At 33.1% G+C, this 24,618-nt stretch overlaps 1 protein-coding gene across 1 annotated transcript in view; it reads right to left on the reverse strand.

Moving 5' to 3' along the window:
* The window catches only part of LOC145243696 (proton myo-inositol cotransporter-like), a 101,250-nt gene that overhangs the window by 28,629 nt on the left and 48,003 nt on the right, over nt 1-24,618 (reverse strand). Inside the window, exons 3-6 of the mRNA XM_080106754.1 lie at nt 20,157-20,368; nt 12,558-12,693; nt 7,033-7,196; nt 6,554-6,665 (exon numbers count right to left, since the gene is read on the reverse strand). Coding sequence (XP_079962880.1) covers nt 6,554-6,665; nt 7,033-7,196; nt 12,558-12,693; nt 20,157-20,368 — 624 coding nt within the window. The remainder of the gene's footprint in view (nt 1-6,553; nt 6,666-7,032; nt 7,197-12,557; nt 12,694-20,156; nt 20,369-24,618) is intronic.

Genomic DNA, 24,618 nt, shown 5'->3' on the forward strand with positions numbered 1-24,618 from the left:
ATGAAAGACGCATTGGACGATGGGGGGAAAGCATTGAACATATTACGAGAACATTATTTATCAAAAGGGAAACCGAAAATAATATCCCTATATACAGAATTAACCTCTTTGAAACGTAACGAGGATGAAACGATCACCAACTACGTCATAAGGACAGAAACAACCGCCAATGCCTTAAAACTCTCAGGTGAATTAATAAGCGATAGCTTGTTGATATCAATGACCCTCAAGAGACTTCCAGCCGATTTTAAACCATTTACAACTGTCATAACTCAAAAAGACAAACCCATAAATTTCAGCGAATTTAAAGTGACATTGCGCAGTTACGAAGAGACTAATCGTATGCTCGTGGACAATAATAACCCCAGCAATATTATGAAGTTCAAAAATGTTTCTCGAAATCAAACACCACCAAATTACGCACCTCACCGCAACGTATTCTCCAAAAGTAATTTTTCCAAGAAAAAGAATAAAATTATCTGCTATAATTGTGGACGACCCAACCACAAAAGTTTCCAATGTCGATATAAACGCTCTAAAATGGACTCCATAAAAAACGTTGAGAACTTTGAGGAAGAACATACATTCCTATTCACATGTAACTTTGACAATACCACAAACGGCAAAAACCTCCTTCTAGACTGTGGTGCTACAGCGCACGTTATCACCAAGGAATCTGATTTTATTAATTTTGATTCAAACTTTAATCCTAAAAGTCATTTTGTCGAACTTGCCGACGGTAGTCAAATAAATGATATAGTCTTGAAAAAAGGCGATACTAAAATATACCTAAAAATAATAAAGGCGAAATCTGTAACTCGCTACTAAGAAATATTTAGCTGATGTTGCCCCGTACGGTTCAGTAAAATGTATTCGCTCAGACAATGGGACTGAACTTACTAGTAAAAACTTTGAACTTCTATTAATTAACTACCGTATTAAACACGAGAAATCGGCGCCATACTCCCCCTTCCACAATGGCACAGCTGAAAGGGCATGGCGAACCCTTTTTGAGATGACAAGATACCTACTTATCGAATCGAAATTAGCGTATAGTTTATGGACATACGCGTTGATGGCAGCAGCATATATCAGAAATAGATCGTTCAATAAGAGGCTAGGAAAAACGCCGTATGAAGCGTTTTGCGGTATAAAACCTAAAATGAATAGAATGCATCTATTTGGTTCTGATTGTTTTGCATTTATAGAAAACACTAGTAAACTAAATACTAAAAGCGAAAAAGGTACTTTCGTAGGTTACGATAAATATAGTCCGGCATATTTAATCTACTTTGCAGCTAAAAATGCCATAAAAAGGGTCAGATGTGTAAAATTCAATGATACATTAAATTTAAAAAATGGCGATCCGGTGAATGAAAAACGTGAAATATTGCCTAGCATCTTAATTGATCACAATGAAAATATTAATAACGACGACAGTTACAGTACTTCTGACGAAAACAGTAACCAGACACGTCGATACCCAATAAGGGAGCGAAAAAGGCCAAACTTCTTACAAATTGAAAAAATACAAGATTACGCCGTGGATTACTGTTATTCGTTGAACAGCGCACCGGAAAGTTATAATGAGGCGATTAATTCACAAAACCACCAACAATGGGAACAAGCTATGGTATCCGAATTGAAAGCTTTAGCTGAAATAATACCTACGAAATAGTGGCAAAACCAACAGATAAAAATATAATTTCTTCACGCTGGGTTTTTTCCAAAAAAATCACAGCTTCTGGCAGTGAAACTTTTAAAGCAAGATTTGTAGCGAAAGGTTTCTCACAAATTCCTGGAGCGGAATATTGTGCAACATTTTCACCAATGACAATTAGAATTTTATTACAACTTGCCACTCAATGCAATTTAAAAATACATCAAATGGATGTAAAAAATGCTTATTTAAATGCTCCGATTGACTGTGAAATCTACATTTACCCTCCAGAGGGATTTAAAATGAAAAATAAAAATTGGGTGTGGAAATTAAATAAATGGTTATATGTACTAAAACAAAGTGCACACAATTGGAATTTAACACTCCATAATTATTTTATAGAACAGGAATTCAAACAATGTCCCGTAGACGCGTGCATGTATACCAAAAATGTTGGTAATAAATTGTTGATTTTGATTTTTTGGGTTGACGATATATTACTCGCCTCAAACAGTGAAAACACTTTAAGAGATGTTAAAAATGAATTAAATAAACAATTTAAAATGGCCGATATTGGACGACTGTCATGGTTCCTCGGTATAAAATTTAGCTGTGAAAATGAAACTATAACTATGAACCAATCACGATACATTGAAAAAATTCTGCTCAAGTTCGGAATGCAAGATTGTAAGCCGCGTTCAACTCCCGTCGAAATGGACATAAATAAAAATATAGGGACCGAAACAAAATTCATAGATAACGGAATATACAGGGAGATGGTAGGAATCCTCATCTACTTGATGACCGCAACAAGGCCTGACATATGTTACACTGTAACAAAGCTATCTCAAAACTTATCGAAACCGACAATTAAAGACAAATTCCCATAAAACCAGAGGAAAAAGAACAAAAAAACAATTATTTTATTGGCTTATTTTCCTTTGCTCATTTATTTTTTATTTTTTATTTATTTTTTCTTTTCTTTTCTTTTCTCAAGTGAAACCAAAATTGAATCCGAAAGGATTTTTCCATTATATCAAAAAAAGGGGGGGGTGTAAAAAGTTTTTGACTTGTGATGGGGGGTATATATTTAAATGCTGCCCACATCAGCATTATGTGGCACAAGGCCGGAAAGTGGGAACCCCGCAGGCTCCCCTAAAGGGATACTCAGTCCAACACGAGCTGGGCCGGTTCCCGGCCCCTCACCTGTTGGGCTGAGTATCAACTGACGAATCCTTGACTTGTACTACCCTGTCTCCATGCAGCCGAAGCCGCTAGGAGACACATCCCATCATAGTGACCTAGTGATGGGGTATGAGACGAATGGATTCGCCAATCATTTTTATAACCAACGGCTGTGCTAAACAACCAATCAAAACATCGCAAAATTATTATAAAAATCGTCGAATTTTGTGATTCAATCAGTTCGCCATTTACTACGTCACGGACCGCATTTAATTCTTCGCCGCCATCTTGGTTACTGATCTGAACTACGCCGCCATCTTTGTTCAACATAATATCTCAGAACTTAAGAGGTTAACTACGCGACGGACCGCATTTGATTCTTGGTCGCCATCTTGGTTACTGATCTGAACTAAGCCGCCATCTTTGTTCAACACAAATGTCTCAAAACTTAACAATAATAATTACATAGAATCATAAAAACTGAAAATGTATAATCGTAAGTCCTGCGCATCTGCCTTCCCCTGCTCTATTTTCTATCATCATAAACTGACACCACACTAAATAATCTACAAGGGCCAAGGAGAATGGAAAAACCAAGGTGAAAAAGCACTAGCCGGACATCCGCTGCATGAGTGCAAGTAGAACTGGCCCTCTGGTGAGGCTTATTTCTTCCCAGATCCCAACGAGGACCGTAAGCGGCTGTTGCAGTAACGCAAATTCATCTGCAAGTATTATTCGAAAGAGGTGGAGAGTACTAAAAATCTATGGAAGACTTGTTGTCATTCAGATTCCAGAGAATACCACAAAGAAATATTGGAACTACTAACAGAAATGACAAATGACTGTGATATATGGAAAATAAACTCCAGGAAATTGCAAAGGAAAATAAACAGAAATTATCGAAGAAACGCTAAAAACAACCCTAAAAAATGGCAAATTGAAAGCACCAGGCTACTACTACTGCGTACTGATTCAAAATATTCACAACACTATATGATAGACTGGTGAAGCCTACGACAGTTTCCTACAAACGTGGATCATTGAATACCTAAGAATGTACAAGATATTCAATAAGATTTCTAATATTATAAACAAAATAATGGAAATATGGAGGCTAGAACTGATAGCTTGATGACAGTATCCGACTGTGACTCACTGCTACCACTACTGTTTATCATAATCATAATGTCACTCAACTACATAGTTAGAAAATGTAATGCCGGATACAAGTTTGCAGATACAGAACAAAGAATAAAACGCTTCATGTATATGGATGACGTGTAACTGTTTGCTAAAAGTAAAAAGGAACTGGTGAAGCTCATGCACACAACCAGAATATTCAGATATTGGAATGGAATTTGGAATTGAAAGGTATTCATTATTCGGGATGAAAAGGACAAAATTAGAGACATTAGAAAACAGGGAACATTTTCTTTCAATATCAGTACATAAACATTGAAAAGTGACCCTCCTCGCAAATTTGTCCCAGTTGACCTCTTGAGAATAAGTTTTTTTAGATTCTAGATATTATACATTCAGAGATCAAGGTTATACCAACTTGTGGGTCGTTGATTTATATTATTTTTACTTTTACCTTGATATATAAGCACACATACATAAAGAGATCTCGGCTGGTTGCAATAAAAAGCAGGGCAATGTTGGCAGCTGGTTTGGCTGCCCCATACTCAGCGTTACAATCTTCAAAGGAAGAAAATAAAAAAATATATATATTTGTATATTAGATTATCTAGATTAAATATTCGCATTTGCGTTATATTACCACAGGAAAGACCTCTAAAAAATTCCTGGCCTTTGTTTGCTTTTGTGGATTTTCAAAACATTTATTCGTTTATTTCTAGTCGTTCATTTGTCTTTAAGCATTTAATTTCATGAACGTTTGAGCTCTATATCTGTAGACCATTATTATTTTCATGTTCAAAGCATTATAATCTCGCTTGTACTACAAGATGATTTAATTGCCTCTTCTTTATGTTATCGGCGTTTTTAAAAGAAATTATCATGTACATGAATTTTTAGTGATCTCTCTTTAATTGCATAAATATGAAAGAGAATTAATTCCTAAAATGTAGATTGTTTATTCGAACTAATATTGTTATCTTGAAACAACCATTTCGGTGGGGGGGGTGTACAAGTTTTGTGTTTTAAAATTGATGTACAATTCACAATGTGTTTGTATTATTTTGTCGAACTATATATATATATATATATATATATATGTATATATATATATATATATATATATATATATATATATATATATATATATTAGTATTATATATTAGTATTATATCATTTTTTACAAGGTAGTCACCACTTATCAAGGACCGGAAGCCATTCGGAGATAACGGTTATTGCGTATACAATAATCAATGGGGTAGTATCGTAGTAATCGTTAGTATTGGAAATTTGATAAAGTGTCTTACTTAATGGGGCGGTTCATCAGGAATTTGTTTATGTTGGACTTGAAGACATCCAGGCTGTAGTCAGGTGAGAAACAGGCAAACGGAAGAAAGTTCCACGGGCATGCACTTCTAAAAAAGAAGCCTTGTTCATGGAATCTACGTTTTGGTTTTGGCACATATAAAGAGTGGGGAAAATTTTTTACAGTGGTTTCAGCTAGACGGGGGTTTATCGTGAAAGATTGGCGAGGAGGATATTAAAATAATTTATATCCGAACCAAGTCAAGTGGTTTACAATTATTTTTTAAAATTATTTTCACATTGTTTCTGGCGATGTAAGATTCCCGAGTTCCTCTAGACCCACCTGTAGAATGTAGGGTTCACTGCCAAAACGTTGTGAGAATAACACATAAGATTAGAATTATAGTAGGAATAATCCAAACCAAAACACTATTCCATTTTTAATATAAATAACGAACTATACAATAATTCTATCATTTTTAACTTATCCTAAAAGAACCATCTAATATCTCATTCTTTACCCGTGCTATGTTATAACAGATCTCTAACATTTTTATTTTTAATTTTTGTTCTATCTCGAGTTTAACAAAGTGTCAGACACAAGAAAAGAGACATAAACGAAATTTTTAATTAGCACACTGGCAGCTATCCAACAATTTGTCTCCCTATAAATCTATGCTATAACAAAAATCTAACAAGTTGCCTTATTTCCACATATGCGATAACATTTTCCAACGTTTGTTTATGTTATAAAAACATCTAAAAATCTGCCTCATTGTTATATAAAAGAAATAATTGTCTTATATGTTCATTTAAATTTGGCTAATATTATAACTTCAAACATTTTTGATAGAGATAGGGAGAGAGAGAAGATAGAAGAATATCACTAGCTATTAAAAAAACGCACGTCTCTCCCCAACAAGAACTCTCTCTCTCTCCCTTTCTCTCTCCCCCTTTCTCTCTCTCTCTCTCTTTCTCTGTCTCTCTGTCTCTCGTTCTCTCTCTCTCTCTCTCTCTTGTTGCCAATGTGCTACTTTTTCGTTGTCTGTCATTTCGCTAAACTTGGGTTCCTTCCTATTTACACAACCTTCCAGGTTACCTCAATATGCATGATCCCATCGCTGACATTAGAGATCAGCCCTTTGTCAAGAATACCTAATCTATCCTTTACTCTAAAATCATACGATCCTATTAAATATTTGTTTTTCCGGGGAGTAAGTCGGTTAGCAAAGTGTCAGTATCGGTTAGTAAGAGTCAAACTTTTACCTATATGTTGAACAGGAGTCATTAAGGACAAGATCTGTTGTGTTTGCCCAAGGGGAATATCTGTCTGCCATGAGAAAGGTTGTTGCTAAACATAAACTGCTTATGAAAAGACCTGTAACAAAAATACAAAAATGTAATTTTAGAACTGAAATTAAATGGAAAAGAATTAACCCTTTATCTCAAGCTAAAATAATTATAATACTCGTGTGTGATGATATTAGATCCATATTTGATTTATCAACTTTTGTCATCTATTTGTATATGTTCTATAGTTACATATAACACGCATTCAGTTTCATAAATAAAAAAGAGAAACTGACATTTCACGAAGCATTGAAAAGAACAATGTTTCTCAAGATTTCCAAATTAAAAAGAGATATAAATTAATAAATTTAAGAAAAAGTGATGAAATTGTGGTTAAAGGACAGACATCGAAGCTTCATTACAGTTAGATTTCATATAGATATAAGAAAAATTACCAAAGAGTCCAATAATAGACAGTTTCCTTCTCCCAACTTTGTCTACCAACCAAACTCCAATTATAGCAAATAGAAGATTGACACAATTGATAATGACGGAATTCCACAGGGCATTTGTCACGTTTCCGATTCCAGACATTTGGATTATTATTCCACTGTAATAACTGCGGAAAAAGAAAGAAGAATGCATAAGTAAATATAAGCATAAATATTTGGAAATCGTCAAAATAAGAGACGGTGTTCGATCGTCTAGTGGTTTGACATGTTTTGATTTGAATTTGTATTTTTCTCGATTTTCCACACTTTAGAGTGAATTATGTTTTGTGTCGGTTTGGATAACTAAACCGGCTCGTATATAAGAGATTTAGGCTATAATAACAGGGAATGGAAGTTCATTCGGGTTCAACTTCCTGAACTCAAGATTAGAATTACTAGAGCTGTGGGAATCAATAGAAACATATGGGAGTCATATGGCTTAAAGGAGAATGAGTAAAAGAATCGTCAGTTCCTTGGAAGGGATCGAAGTGTAAACATTTTGTTTTAAATAAATGCTGATGAAATATGATTAAGTAGTGATTATTGGTCAATCTGTATCCTTAATCCAACTGTTTAGTGAATTGAAACAAAGATCGAGATTAATAAACCTCATTTGTCTTGAAGATTTGTCGCGACTTTGTATTTTTTTCGAGCTATGAAAGAACTTTACTTTAACTCTGTAAACGTTGCAGGTATTATTATGAATACTATTCATTAGGTACATGCAAAATGAATGCCGATGCTCAAAATGAATAAACATTTTGCCCCCTCCTTTTACTTAAAAATTAACCAAAAATCAGGAAATTAACCAATTTTAATCAATTTTTCTGTATCTTTCAAATAATGATCACGAAATATAATGTGCCCATTATTTTTATTTTAATCTTAGTGGAAATGTATTGTTTTGTTTAAATAAAAATACCATTTACTAAAGTTATGGTTTTCGGTAGTAAAGAAAATGATACCAATTAAAAAATATTTAATTTTTACAGGAACATTACGAAAAAAGACCCTAAAGTTCATATTAATGAATTCGATATAACTTTAAGTAAAAATTAATTTCTTGAACTACTGATATTATCATTGAATTAAGCATTGTTTATTTAATATTTTCACACAAACAAATTATAATCGCAAAAAGATATTTCTAGTTTCCTTTTAAATTACAGGTTTTGCATGATTTTTATATGCAAGATTTTAATATTTTCCTTACTTGCATGAATGTAAAACTTTTGGCGTAACATGATTTTTATACAATCTTGAAAAATAAAAAAATGTTTTTATTTAAAAGCAGAAACATAGAAAAATAATTAAATTAAAAATGGTAAAAAAAATCATACAGACGTTTCCGATATGAATGTACGGATGCATGGCTGGGAAAAAAGAAAACCAGCACCCCTTACCTCCTTTTAACTACATGACATCATTTTCAGACAGCTTTTTCACTGCCTAAGATCTTGGGCTTCCGTATAATCCATCTTTAGAGACTTCAGTTTTGTTGAAATTCTGCCAAGCAAGAATTTCTCACTTTTAGTAGCTAATTAAGCTATTTTTGTACAAACAAGATGTTTTTTAATCTAATTCAGTATCTTGGAACTTTACTAATTATCTTTGAAATAGATCCAGAAAACTAATAATTATCTTTCAAAGGATTTTTACAATGAATTTATTTAACTTCAAAATTCAGCCGAATTGGTTAACTCGCCGTGAAAACATTTTTTTATAACTTTTTTTTTCATGTGTAAACTTTTTTTCTTCTTTTGGAAATTAACTTTAATCTTTAATCTTTCAAATACAATCAAAATGTAGTTGAAACCTAAAAAAAAGATTATGATAAATCGGATTTCAAAACTATGTCCCCCTATTTTATGACACCATTTTTGCCCGTCCCTACTATTCATGTATGACACAAGATTGAAGGACAACAGTTTCTTCTTACCAAATACACTATACATATATGAATACATTTATAATATTTATTTTTAGGGAATAAGCAGTTCGACTTACCTACGCACCATCCTTATTTTTTCATTTTGTTTTTATTTTTCGATAGCCTTTGTATTTAGTAATCGCCTTTTTTTTCGTATTTCTACTTTTTAAATGATATTTCAACTAATTACCTATTTTAATATTAATCTAATCTTTTGTAAGCTTTTTTTTATTTTAATAATTATTTTTCTTCCCCAATTATCTTATTTATTTCAAATACTAATTCACCCCTTCAAATTCTAGTTTATACTTATATGCTCGAGTGTTTCTTCCATAATCCCCGATAGTTCTGTACAAACTTTGTTTACATTCTACTGGTTAACATTTTATTTCTTAAGAAGGAACTGTGATTAAAAGGTTAATTAAAATTTTATTAATTAAAATTTATTTTCATCCTATACTTGTTATACCAATAAAATTTTGAATTTATCTTTTCAATTCTTATCATTATCCAAATATTTTATTTTAATTTATTATCTTTCCTTTTTCATATCATCCGTAAAACCCTTGCGTTCAAAGGGAGATAACTCTTATTAGCCAATTTTGATCAATTTATTGAAATTCTATGCATTAATATTTTAATATTTATACTTTAGTATTTATTAATCACCTTTGTTTAATTTTAAACTTATAATTCTAATATGAGAAAAAACTGTAATCTTAATATCATGATTCCAGTAATTATAAAGTGAAAGCTGACTCATGAAAAAGAATTTTAAAAACTACCAGAAGCGGTTAGAATCATAAAAAAAAGATTTCCTGTTTGAAGTGACTGAAATAGTGGGTGAATGTCTGGCATCCTGTAGAATGCATGACCCTAAAAAAAAAAAATTTTTTAAATTTAAACAAAAGTAAAAAGAAAGACACAGAGCGAACAGATACGCATTGATATTAGTTTTTATTATCATTTTTTACAAGGTTGTCACCACTTATCAACGCACGGAAGCCACTCGGTGATAAGGGTTATTGCGTGTACAGTACGTTAATGTTGAGAGTTGATAATGTGTCTACTTAAGGGGGCGGTTCATCAGGAATTTGTTTATGTTGGACTTGTAGACATCCAAGTTGTAGTCAGGTGGGAAAAGGCTGACGGAACAGAGTTTCACAGGCGTGTACTTCTAAGAAAGAAGTTTTGTTCATGGAATCTACGTTTTGGTTTAGGCACAGATAAAGAGTGGGGAAAATTTTTGACAGTGGTCTCAGCTAGACGGGTGTTTTCGTGAAAGATAGCGACGGGAGACCAGGGATTGGAGCTCAGACGAGCACCTGCCATAGAAGTAACGATAAAACAAGGACACGCTCGCAACGTCTCTCCTGTGGGGGAGAGGTTGCAGGGAAGAGAAAAGGGCATCCCCCACTAAGCTACAAAGCCTATTTTGTAATCTGTCAAGGTAGGATAGGCTGTTTTTAGCAGCTCCTACCCACATGTGGCAACAATACTCCATCCTTGGACGTACTTGGCTTTTATGTAAGTAGAGAACTGCATCAGCAATGAGATATCTTCTGGAGCGGTAGAAGGATCCTGCCATTTTTCCAGTGACCTTGGCAATAGATTTGATGTACATGTTTTTTTGTTTTGATTTCAAACAAACGCTGTTAAAATGTTACGTGTTACTCTGTAATGGCCGTTTGTTTTTAGGGAGAGTTGAAAGCCATAAAATAGAGTATGGAAATATCCAATTCGAATCAAACATTTGTAAGTTTTAACATTACACACTACATATATACAGAGCTTTAGATGTTTTAATCGAACTATAATTCTGAATGCTATGTTAGAAAAAATATTTCGGGTATATAAACTAATAAATGTACGAAATGTGACTAAATTTTGGTTAAGTTGGTTGGTTGTTTCTGTTTTACGGCATATCAACCCTTTCCGGGTTATTTAATGCCGAATCCAAAGATTTTGAAGAAAAAAAAAATTTAATAGAATATATTTGTTGTTTTTACGTCGGTTTCCATTTAACCCATAGTTGGGACCCTAACAGGTACTACCACTCCGGGTCAGAGTGGACCTGCTAGCAATGGTAATTAAAGAGTGGCTCCACACTCCCCAAAGCCCACAAGCTGGGGCCTCACTACTGGATATAGTTTAAGGTCATATCCAGGACGCCCATGGAGGGAATTTTACCCTCTGCAGGGGGCAGTCGGCGTATTCTAATGCTCCACCGACAGAGCCTAAATTTTGATTAAAGATAGGCATCGAAGCTTCATTATAATTAGATTACTAGATCAAAATATAATGATCATGTGTGGCCGATGAGGAATTTCGGCTGATGTGGAGATGAAAATGAAATCATTATCACAAAAAAGAGTAATAATAAAAATGTCTTTATTGTGTTCTTAAAGCGAAATGGAAGTGAGATTTTGCTTGGCGTTACGGATGGGAATGGAAAAAAAATTAAGGATATTTTAGGCTATTTAACAGTGATTCTCTCTCTCTCTCTCTCTCTCTCTCTCTCTCTCTCTCTCTCTCTCTCTCTCTCTCTCTCATCCCACTCTACTGGTTAGGGATTCTTTTTCCTCGCTGTGAGATCACTTCGCACACGCTCAGCCATTTGCATACAGTTGTTGCTGCGGTCATACGTATGTCCGCGCTCTGTTACATTCAGATCGAGGTGAAGTGGGATCTTACTTGAGTTTACGTATGAAAACAGAAAAATTTAACGATATTTTAGGATATTTAACAGTGATTATTGACCGCTCTCTCCTCCCCCTCCCCCACACACACTCCATTAATCAGTAATTCTGAAGGAGACCCAGGTGAATAAACTTCCTCTGTATTCACGAATTTTACCTTGACACGTCTTTTTTTTTTAGTTATAAAATGACGATAGTCGGCTTTCCTTCAGCCTGGAACGATTGCAGGAAGAGTGCGTACAGTCGCAAGCAGTTTATTTAGAATTACGTTGTAGTTGGGATCTGTGCTCACCACCATCTTGTAATTGATCAAATTTGCTTTACTTAAAACCGAGGAAAGAAAACTTGTTTCGCGTCGATCATCCATTGAATTCAGAAGTCGCAAGTAAATAAATCCTAAATGGCATCCAGAAACAAGGGGACGCTATCCATTCTACGTATAAAATTACATAAATTCTTCATGTATACCAGTTTAAAAGAGATCACGTACTTTTAACTTAGACAAAAATCATGAACTTTATTTTTTTTCTTTTTTCGGACTGTCTATTTAATTTCACCGTTTTGTTGTTTTCGAGTAGACGAGGACACAACGAGCAGGAGATTTTGATTGGCTGATGAGGACGTTTCGTTCCACGTTGTGTGGCATCAACCATCACATCTACCGACGCCGAAATTACCAGCATCGAAGCAAAGGAAAATTGTTTTAATGTGAACAAGACAATATCAGGTTGCACTGTGCCACAAATATCTAGTCGACAAACGAGCTAAGAAAAGATATTCTTTTATTAGTGCGTAAGTAAAATGAAAGAAATTCTCTCAATGAAAATGTGCAGATTTAAAATAAATGAATGAAATCTTACATTACGGTATTCACACCGGAAAACTGGGCGAACATATGTAATCCACAACCGACCATAAGTGCTCGTCGTACGGTGCTTGTTTTAAGCATTCTTATAAACAACTTCATCCGTCCTCCTCCTCCTCCTCCTCCTCCTCCTGAAAGACCCAAAATGAACGAAAAGAAACTTTAAGTAAACATACAATCGATATAAAAAAATAAATAAAAGTCAACTGCAATCGATAGCAATGCAAAGTAAAGCAATAAAAAATTGCCAATAATTCATTTTTTCAGGGGATTTAAAATTAGGGAACTTTAAATTAAAATAAATCATAGTAAAATGTTTTTATTATAAAAATATGTGGTTTATCTGAAATATTAAATTTGGTATTTATTCTAGAGTTATAATCAGGATTCGGTTCGGGGGTTCGGAAAGGAGTGAGTCACTCTCTCTCGACAACAGCGCGTTTCTGTCCTCTTCTTTTCCAATCGACCACACCTGGCCTCTCGCCACCAATATCACATCGCACAATCCGAACGTCAGCAATACGAAATTCTTTTCAAGAGAAGATGTTCACAACTCTTTTCTCTCTGCCTCCCCCCAGCGAATTTTTCTCTGCTTTTATATCCTCCTATCTAGAAAAAAAAATGAGGAGACAGGAAAAAAAAATAGCTTCTCCCATCATGCTCTGCCTTCCCAAGATGCCCTTCGCGTATACAAATGCGCTGGCCATCCTTTCCTTCTTCTTTTCCAAAGAACGATGCAGATACGCCCGGTACGTTTCTTTTTTTTTTTTTTTTTTCTAACCATATACCCCACATTTATAATTTAAATACACTTTCGGGCATATGTTTGGAGTAATCTAGAAATCTAATTTTCACAACTCTATGCATTAAATTAAGTTGCATTTCGGCAATAACGCGCCAAATGTTGTCTTACGAGTGGTCTATTGTGCATGGTTTATCAGTGTAGACATGCGAATTTACATATCTCCATAGAAAATAATCTAATGGGGTTAAATTGCATGAACAAGGTGGCTAGTTTACACATTTATTCCCTGAAATTATTCATTCATCAAATGTTTCTTTTAGTAAATTGACCGCATCGCGAGCTTTGTGGCATGTGGTCTCGCTCTGCTGAAACCACATGATAAAATGTCAATTAGATTATTTTCTATGGAAATATGTAAAATCCCATGTCTAGTCTGATAGACCAGACACAATAGATCCCTTTGAAGACAACATTAGACGTGTTATTGCTGAAATACAAACTAATTTTATGCGTAGAGTTTGTAAGAATTGAATCTCTAGATTACGTCATCTAAGCGCGAGTCGCGGTATGGGCATATGCTCAGAATTGTATTTCAATTATAAATGCAAAAAATCAATCTTTGTATATAAGGAATATATGTATGGAAAAATCACATATGTGTATAATAAAAATATTCTGTGATTTATTTTGATTTAAAGTTACACGTCTCTAAAACATACCCTTTAATTTTTAAATAGGTTTCGAAAATAGAAATTGATTTTAACAAACTAGTATTTCTTTGACCTCATAAACTAAAACAAAGGATAATTAAGTAGAAATTTCTTCTCATAAAAAGTAAAAATTCGATTAAAATATAGTAATATGGGATTAATGGAAAGGATCTGGAGTTTCTTAGTTTACTCTAATTTAAAGGGTTACGCCAAGACACAAGTCCTGCAAATAATTCATTTTTATTTTAAAGTGCAATGAATAATATGTTTATTTAGATAAGTAATGATTATTACCACGACGAAAGATTGTTTTAAAACTGCACAGAATCAGTACAAATTGGTTATTGAAAATGCGAAATTTCCTATGCTCAATCAAATAAAGCCAGATTGCATAACAGTCTTGGCTCACTCGAGTTTTAGAACATAACAAATAAGATGTTAAACAGATGCAAAACTTCTATTCAAATTATTATCAATAATTTTGGGGTGATCTATTCAGCATCTGATGAAGTCAAACTTTTGGGGAAAAAAATTTGCTAAAAATCCGACACTTTATAATCAAAGCCAGCAAATAGAAATTAATGTGAATTTAATCTAAATCCGCTTCATGATATTTTTGTTTTTTGCCATCTATTTAAGCAACCTCGTTTTTTTGTTGTTTTGTGTTTTGTTTTTCTGCAGTACTTTCAAAATATTTAAGCAATATTTTCACCAATATTTAAAAATACTGGCAATCGACGAGTACATTGCTTATACTTGTGCTAAATCAAACAATTTTCAAACATTTCAGAAAGAAATCTACTTAATTACGAGTAATGCATGCATTATCTTGCAAGGTCTATTACTGATTTGCTAAATGTAATATCGATTAGGATCAGCGAATACATATAGTAACAAGCAATGATAGGTTCTGACATAAGCCGTTACTTAACAAACTTGCTAGCGATGGAATATCTGGAAATAAAAGCACAACAATCGAGTCTTTTTCTCTTGGATACGTTCATAAGAGTAGTTGTTCAAAGAGGTTGGTAACACATAGAATCAACGTCACCTTTGGGGGAACCTGTAATAGATTCAATAAAAATAATATTTGGATCATAAATGAGTAAACACATCCAAGTTATTCAGACATTTTTTATTGTTTATTTCCAATAAATTGGAAAATAAAATTGTTTTTTATGCGTTAATTGTTTAAAATATTTCAGAAATAAACTGGACTTAATTTTAAATAAAATCTACCCCTAAAATAACAGGAGTTATTTCTCCCACTTCCGCCAACAAAAACAAGATGTAAATTCATACCGATTTCTTTTTTATATTCAGTAAAAACAAAATTCGAATAAAATACAATAATTAAGAATTCGTTGATAAGCACAATAATTTCTTGTTTTACTCAAATTTCCCGACAACGCAGGAACACTTCTCGCTAGTAATTGCTATTTTTTATGTGCAGAAAGTGCTAATTCTAGATATGGAATAATTATCAGCATAGTCAAAGCTCCTTTTAAAGTTGTAGACAATCTCTGCAAATCGAACATGAAACATTCCTATACTCAAAAAAAAAGGCCAAGAATTAGTGCGAGTTTTAGAACATAACAAATGGGTTACCGTACTAAAAACCTTTATTCATAGTCCTGATGTCATATCCTCAGAATTTGATAAACCTAAATAATGGCAGATAACTTTACAACTTATCTCACTCCTTTCAACTAGGGTTAACGATTACCGAAATCCCTCTTCCTATTACGGTCCATATATTCAGTGATTTTCATGTATCGATCTGTGACGTTGCAAAAAAAAAATAGGGCGCCTCGTCCTGACAATATTCCAGTTATTCAGTTTAAAAAGCTGCTATGGAAACTTGGGCATATCCTAACAAAATTATATAACCATTGCTTAAAGAAAAAACTTTCCAACTATTAGGAAAATCGCGTCGGTGTTCCTACTATTTAGAAATTCAATTTACCGGTACTCTGAATATGACCGATCAGTGCATATTAGTTATTCACATGTTCGTCGACTCGCTTTCATTAATCGAGTTTTCATATCGATTCGTACAATTTATCTTTTGATCGTGAATCAATGTTAGCTAAGCAAATCGTCCATTCTTACTTATTCATACGTTTACAATTTCGTTCTTCGTATTAACTCCGGGGTTAACTTAGTTCGTTCTTATACTTCGAACAGTAGAATTGTAATGGGAAAACTCTTTTCTCTTGTAAGTTTTCCAGTCTTCTCTTAGATTCTTATCAACCAGGGAGACGCACAGTCTTGTAAGATTTCTCAAAATCTATTTTCCAACTCTCAAAATACGCTCTTGTAGCCCCTTTTTCATAGTAGGTTTGTGGTTGGGTCTAGGAGACTCAACCCTCGCTAAATATCTAATCAAACCTAATCACGTAATTTTCCCCAAAAACTTTCTCATTCCATTACATTATTGATAATTAGAATAAAAGTTTTACATCTGTTTAATACACACTTTTTGTTATTCTCCCAAATTCTCCAGAGCAAACTTATGAATTTGCAGATTGGGTAGATTACTCTTCTCTGTTTTTCTTTCACCATTTACAGTGGTTGTGCGAAAACTTAAATGCTACTTTGATTTCAGAGCATATATTTCGTTGCTAGCAATTTAAATGCTTGATGGCAATGACAATAGCACGGTATAAATGAATCATGGCTGACTGTTAGGTCTCTATAGAAATTATTAAAAGGTAAAAATTCTTAATACCAGTGACTAATAAACTGAATGTGCAATTTTCAGGGAAAATTGTCAGGAAAAAATGAAAATATTCGCCAACATCAGATATACAAGTTGATTTGTTACAGTAGTTTAGTCATTCTACGTTGTGTGAACATTAACATCTTCACATATATTAATGTCAGCAAAACGATGGACAGACAGGAAATTGCCAACCTTTTCAAAGAATCCATCAATAAACAGTAAATTCATCGTTGGTTGATAAAGATTAAAAGCGAAATAAGTGCTGTTTACAGGAACAACTCAGAACACACATAAAGAGACACTTAGAATCTGTATGTGACATTACTTACTACATGCAAAAGTGTCGGTGTGCACACAGACTCCATTAAATTTCTTGTTTTTTGAGGTTACGTTTGAATAAGTTAAAATACTGTTAAAGGCATCGATAGAAATCGACAGACCAATGTTAGTTTTGCACAGAAACAAACCAGGTTTGAGCACCAGTAAAAGGATTTTAATGACTTGAAGCTTGGAAGGCGAGCTCATTCTGTTGGAAAACGAGAATTTGTAGTAGGGCTCTATCTTAGATATGGAGGTACTATAATTACCGTTATTTCTGTCTGTGAACTTTTCATTATAGAAATTGAAATGTAAAAAAGTTAAGCAAAAGAGTTAAAACCAGGATAGAATGGGGTAAACAGACTATCTTCGTAATCTATTAACGAAAAAGTCATAGCAGTTCTCACCAATATGGTATCGGGGAGGTCTCAACGGAAACTACTGTCCGGTCTATTCACCTAATAGTAATATAGCAGCTACCTTAATATGCACCTACTGAAGGTAGTGTTTTCTAATTAACTCACCATTTATCAAGACCAAAAATCAATCAAGAGTAAGTATATTCTAAGGTTCACGTCTTTTGTTTATCAGTCAAAGATAAGAAAGAACGACGGTATCATGGCAGTACGTCCAAGACAAAACGTTTATTTCCAGCATCCTTATTAGTATCATGCAACAAGGGAAGACAAACACTAAAGGTATATATATTTTTTATAACATTTTCACCCCAAACAAGGCACATCGCCACTTTGATGTAGGGGGTTATTATCAGGGACATAAGCTACAGGGGTACTATATAGGGAGTTGGCCAGCAAGATGTCGGTTCACGTTACACTTGAACTTCTGCATGTCAGTACAGTTGGGGAAGCAGGGTCCCGGAATGGAATTCCAAACATATCAACATACACTTCACATTAAACAATAGTCGGAAGAACAACAACTTCTTCCTACTCTTTTATGATAGATCTGAAAGGATTTACAAGTCCATCTTGTCGAGTGATGTAAATTCACACCGGTGCACTCTATCATGTATTTTAACTTAGTTAAAATAGCAAAACGCAAATATTTTAATTACTTAAGTTTTTGTGTTTCTTTTAACCCAAATAAAGATATAATGACATGCACTAGGTGCCTTAAATAAGTTTCCAGACTTCTTTTTTGTAGACATTTAAAATTGTAGTAGACTTTTGAAAATTAAATATTTTATTGCTATACATCTTATGAGATGACTGACCAATTTTATGATTTCAGGTTCAAATGAACACCTACAGCAGAAATTGGCATACATCCTACTAAAGCCTGATTGTCACAGCTGATGAATTTCAAAAATGCAATCTGGACGTGATAACACTTTCAAAAAACGATATGCAATAAAATTCTGTTTTAAACTTGACAAAATACCACAGTAACGTATGGAATGCTTCAGACCATCTTGAAGTAATTGAGCATCAGTTTTTGAGTGGTATAAGAGATTCAAGGAAGGCATAGAGTCTGTGAGAGATGATGAGAGATGTTGGAGGAGCAAGGAAGTCAGAGCACCAGAGTTGATTGGCCAAATAAAGAATTTCATGGATAAAGACAGTTATGTGTCTATAGAGACAATAAGGGCACATTTTGATGTCAGTGTGTGAACCGTACACACAATTATTTGTGAGGAACTGAAGACGCGGAAGATTTGCACAAAGTTTGTTCCAAGATAAGAAAGAAAGACGTTATTATGACAGCAGGGAAATGGTCGGGCTAATCAATTCGAATCCCGTGGTTTTTTATGCTCTGCTAACCTGAGATGAATCTGGACCTACTGATATAACCCAGAGAGGCTGTCGTTAGGAGATAATTAAGGAGATGAAAGAGACTGCGACAAGGGTTATTGACATGCTCACACAGAAGGATTTCCATGAAGCCTTTCAGAAGTTTTTGTAACGGTACAAGTGCATTGCAGCCAGAGGAGATTACTTCCAAGGGGACTAGAGTTTTATGCGTGTACTATCAATAAAGTGCCCATACGAAAAAATCTGGAAACTTATCGAAGGCCATGTTTATCGTGATAATTGAATAAAAATAGAATTTATATTAAACAACGACATCTTGAATTGTATTTTGGTGTAAATAGTGTTTCAGGCTAGTTTTTAAAAGCCCATTTTTTTTTTTTTTTTTTTTTTTTTCTATTATCTTATTCTGCGTTTTAAAAGTAGCGGAGATAAACTATTTTACAACAATAATCTCAGTTATTCGGGCCAAGATCAAAGTGTAGTATTTGCTCTGATGCTAGACATCAATTTTTTGTTCTCGGTTAGTGGAGAATAATCATTCACGACTGAGACAATTTTTTTATTTTTGTTCCTTTTCTCCACATTAAAAAATGACCCTGATGTCTAACTGCCCTCGTGAGGAGGCAAAGTAAATAGGAATAATAATTTCATTTATTTCGTTACAATATTATTTAATTACAATATTATTTCGTTACAATATTATTTCATTACAATATTATTTCATTGCAATATTATTTCATTACAATATTATTTCATTGCAATATTATTTCATTAAAATATTATTTCATTACAATATTATTTCGTTACAATATTATTTCATTGCAATATTATTTCATTGCAATATTATTTTATTACAATATTATTTTATTACAATATTATTTCGTTACAATATTATTTCATTACAATATTATTTCGTTGCAATATTATTTCGTTACAATATTATTTCATTACAATATTATTTCATTACAATATCATTTCATTACAATATTATTTCATTGCAATATTATTTCGTTGCAATATTATTTCGTTACAATATTATTTCGTTACAATATTATTTCATTACAATATTATTTCATTACAATATTATTTCATTGCAATATTATTTCGTTACAATATTATTTCGTTACAATATTATTTCATTACAATATTATTTCATTACAATATTATTTCATTGCAATATTATTTCGTTACAATATTATTTCATTACAATATTATTTCATTACAATATTATTTCATTACAACATTATTTCATTACATTATTTCATTACAATAATATTTAATCACAATATTGCATAAGTTTCAAGTATGAAAAATAGATATTCACCCGATTTTTTAATCGATTCCTGCACTTCTTTGAAATTATCTTCAATTTCTTTCAGTTCTTCTTCAACATATTTACTATTTCGAATTCTCATCAACGATTCCGTGGCATCATCTCTCCGGAATTTTTGGATAAACCAACGTGGAGACTCCGGAAGGAAAAGCATGGCAATGAACTGAATTAAAGCTGGTACCGCCCCTAACCCCCACGTGTACCTGGAAATAAAAACACAAAGACGGCATGCAACTGAATTAAACAATATAAATCTATTAATTGTATTATAAACATATCTAAGGTAATAATTTTATATTTTTATAATTGAGTCTGTTTACATTAGAAAGCGGTACACTTCCCAAACATATATTATACCAGCAGGGAGACTCGATGTTGGGCGGGATTGAATAAGAATCAATGAATTTTCTACATTTCCAATACTTTTATTGTCATCGAAATCAGTGAAATCGCCCATTTTTCAATCAACTTGATTGATTGCCTGCTCTAGTCTGAGACCCACCACGGTGTACCGGTAGGAGGCTTCACATGGTTCTCCGCAGTGACAATACATTGTAGTCTACATTGCACTGTAGAGAACCTACTGTTGATGTTATGAAATTATATTCATATACAGTAGAACCCAGAGATACAGTGGCCCTAGGATACGTTTCTTTAATGTTACGATGTGGAATATAATGTTTTCCGACCCCCTGGTTACAGTATTTACCCGCCTTACGATGTTATTTATAATGTTATTTTATTATATACATGTGCATTCTATATTGCACTGTATTTTATTACTAACATTTAATGCCGTATCCCGGGGTTCTACTGTAACGGCTTGAATTAAAGTTTAAAATACAAAAGTCAAGTGTCATTGTTCTAAACAGAATTATTCATTTCGAACGCGCCCCTGTGTTATTTAAGAACTTACTGTTGATTTTATACGTTGGGCCTTTCGGCTTGTGCGGTGATAAACCTTCTCAAATGTACAAGGCTGTATAAGAGTGCTAACTTTCATCAAAATCGGAATGTTATTTCTTTAATCGGATGTTTTCGATTATTGATTTTTTATACTATCGGGGACAAAAACCTAAGAACACTCCCAGACACATGAAGTATTTTAGCGTGAAATTAAAAACATCGGCCCAATCGTTTCTGATTCCAAATGGAACGATGATAAAATTTCACGAAGGCACTTGTGATATTAGGCTGTTTAAGGCTGTTAGCGTTTGTCAAAATCGGACTGTTTCTTCTTTAATCACACTTTTCCGATTATCAATTTATGTTATCTATCGGAGCCATTCCGATTCAAAACCTGTCTAAGAAAACTTCCAGACACGTACAGTACTTTTATGTGAAATTAGCAAAAGACATCAGCTAAGCTATTTCGGAGTTCATAGGAAACGAACTCACACATACATACACTGAGATAGAGACAAAGTATCTTTTATATATAAGTAGCTCTATTGAAATGTTTCAGGGAGTACATACTATATCTTTTAGTAACATGCATTTCCTAGTAACTTGTCTAATTATACATGCTTATCAGCAAACGAAATCGTTATGTTTTGTTTTTACAAATACAGATAATGCAATTAATGCCCCAAAACATCATGTACTCAATCAAACCTTTGATCTTATTTACTTGGATTTTGTTGATAAATAACTTATTTATTTACTAGAACGCAGCCTAGTGTTGCCCACTTGCAAAATACGCTTAACTATGGTATTGTAATTATGAAGATTTCATATTTATGATAGAGGATAATTTCTATTGATTATTATTATATTGTACCAAAATGATGAGGATTTTGTTGCTTATGCAGGAAAAGTAAATACCCAAAGTATTCAGGAAAACACCCCACAAAAGATATGTTTAAATGTTTAATATTTGTTCAGGGTTTAACAGTGTTAAAGATAAAGAGATTCGTTCAAGAATATTATCAATCATGAATCTAGTCACTGAGATAACTTTACAAAAAGTTACGGGAGAGTGTCAAAAGCTGTTGAATACACACAAAAATTGCCAGAGGTGTTTATGGAAATAAACTAAAATTCAAAGGTGAATTTTATACAAATGTGACACTAAATGAAAATACAATAAAGACCAAAATATAAAATTCGATTTGGTTTTTAGTTGGTAAAATAGCTGCTAAGGGGTCAAAATTAAAAAATTGGACAGGCATAAGCAGAATTAATGTCTCCCCTCCACGCATTCACAAATTTACATTTATACGTTTAAGTCGGTTTATTTGTAAAGCGTTGATATACCTGTCGACTTAGCTCAAACGGTAATGAATACCGTTGGAAATCTAAAAGTTTTGGTTTCGATTCTAATTGATAGCACTCAGGTGATATGTTTTTAACTTTTGAAATCACTACTATATATTGGGTGCAATATAATAATCAACTGAGAATAAAAAAATACAAAATCTGCATTAAGTAAAATATGATGTTAAGCGTGTTTTACGAGTAGGACACCGCTGGGTGGCCTGATATATATATATATATATATATATATATATATATATATATATATATATATATATATATATATATACGAGCAAACAGTTAACAAAACATGTTAAAAATACACAATTGAAATGAGTTAAAAACATATTTAATCTGAAAAGGAAACACTAGATAAGTGGATAGTCCTTAATCCGCGGAGATTCGAAGAAATACTTTCCTTCTCATCAGAGGGTAGGAATTAGCAAAATGCGGGATCGGATTTTGCATGCAAAAGTATTTGATGAAACAACAAGTAAGTCAAAGATCTTACTTGAAAACAAAAAAAGTAAAGCAGAGGTAATATGGCGAAGAAAAAGGTGATTACACATGAATGGATAGTCTGGTGGAAGATAAATAATCCAGTGACGGTAAAATCCAAATATATAACTTCAAGAAAGTTAATTGAATTTCCATTTGCACAAGTAAAATTCAAGGAAATCCCGTAATTGGAAGAAGATGATCCATAAAAATCCAAAGGCAGAGATCCATGGAATAATTCACAAAAATGTGTACAAGGAAAAAAGGAAAAAATTACAATAATATTAATAAAAGAAAAATAAGATATGCTTTTTACTCTATTGCCGAGATATAAATATAAATAAGAAAGATCAGGGAAGAAAAAGGGGAGAAAAAAATGGTGATAAAACATAACTGCCGCTCTCCAACGTCAGACAAATCGTAGTCCAAAACACAAAGAAATAATCATGTAAAAAACTAAAAATTCTGGAAGCTATTTAAATGAAAGTCGTAAAGCCCAAAATAAACACTATCACTTTTCACAAAAGCACAAACGTTTTAAAATGCATATTGTCACCTCCACCTACCTTCTCCCTCCACGCGACATATTTACTGACCCCAGCACCGACTTCGTCTGTTTGTCTTCATTCCGGAACATAACAATTTGCAAACATCATGTTGCCTCTACAAAAACATTTTTAATGTCCTTTACATTCGCCCTAGTATACCGTAAATTGTCTGACGATGCCGGAGAACGGCAAAAATGTTTGCAACAATGCATATAGGACTTTCATGAAGATTTTTGATTCGCACACAAAAAAGATCATAAAAAGAATGGAGTAAAAAAAAGGGTATAATAAAACAGAAGCTTTCTGTCCTCTTTGATAATGTTTGTTTAAATACATATACTAGCTGGACGCCCGGCGTTGCCCGGTCGTACAACATGATATTTTAATTTATGCAGATTGTGTATGTGTTATTATAGAATCAATCCTCTATTGATTATTATCTATAGCAAAGAATAATTTGCCCAGTGGACTAATTCGCAATTTTTTTTAATAATAATGTTAATTTTAATGTCGCTTATCAAATTCCGTGTATGTTTGCTTACAATATCACATCAGCTGATATTTAGAATTGACGATGAATGCCCTGGAAAAGTCACTGTTGATTAACGTTTAGTTTTAAAATGGTACCTCTTCTTTTATCGTAAATTGGACTCATTACTAAGAAACAATTAAAATTAAATGGTAAGGTACACCCGGGCTTGAATAAGCGACCATTCGATCTATAGTCAAATTCTCTACAACGAAACGATTTGTTTAAAATTTATTATCCCCCCTAGCCGGTGTAACGAAAAAATATTTCCCTATAAAAATTATTCTTTTTAGAGAAAAAAAGAGTAATTTTTAATCGGATGTTTTCGATTTTCGATACTAATCGGATGAATTTCTGTACAAAACATCTCTAAGAGCAGTGGCATATAAATTTCATTTATGTGAAATTTGCAAAAGATAGGCTCAGCCGTTTCGGAACCTATGAGGAAAGAACTCACACACATACACAAAGTGACTTCTATATAATAGTATGTATATATATATATATACATATATGTATGTATATATATATGTGTGTGTGTTTATAGATATATATATATTCCACGTAAATTACATAGTGCATAAATCATCTTTTCAACTGTACACCTTGAAAGAATGCATAC

The sequence above is a fragment of the Euprymna scolopes genome, chromosome 22 (genome assembly GCF_053919585.1).
Source record: "Euprymna scolopes isolate OS-2025 chromosome 22, ASM5391958v1, whole genome shotgun sequence".
Lineage (NCBI taxonomy): Eukaryota > Metazoa > Mollusca > Cephalopoda > Sepiida > Sepiolidae > Euprymna > Euprymna scolopes.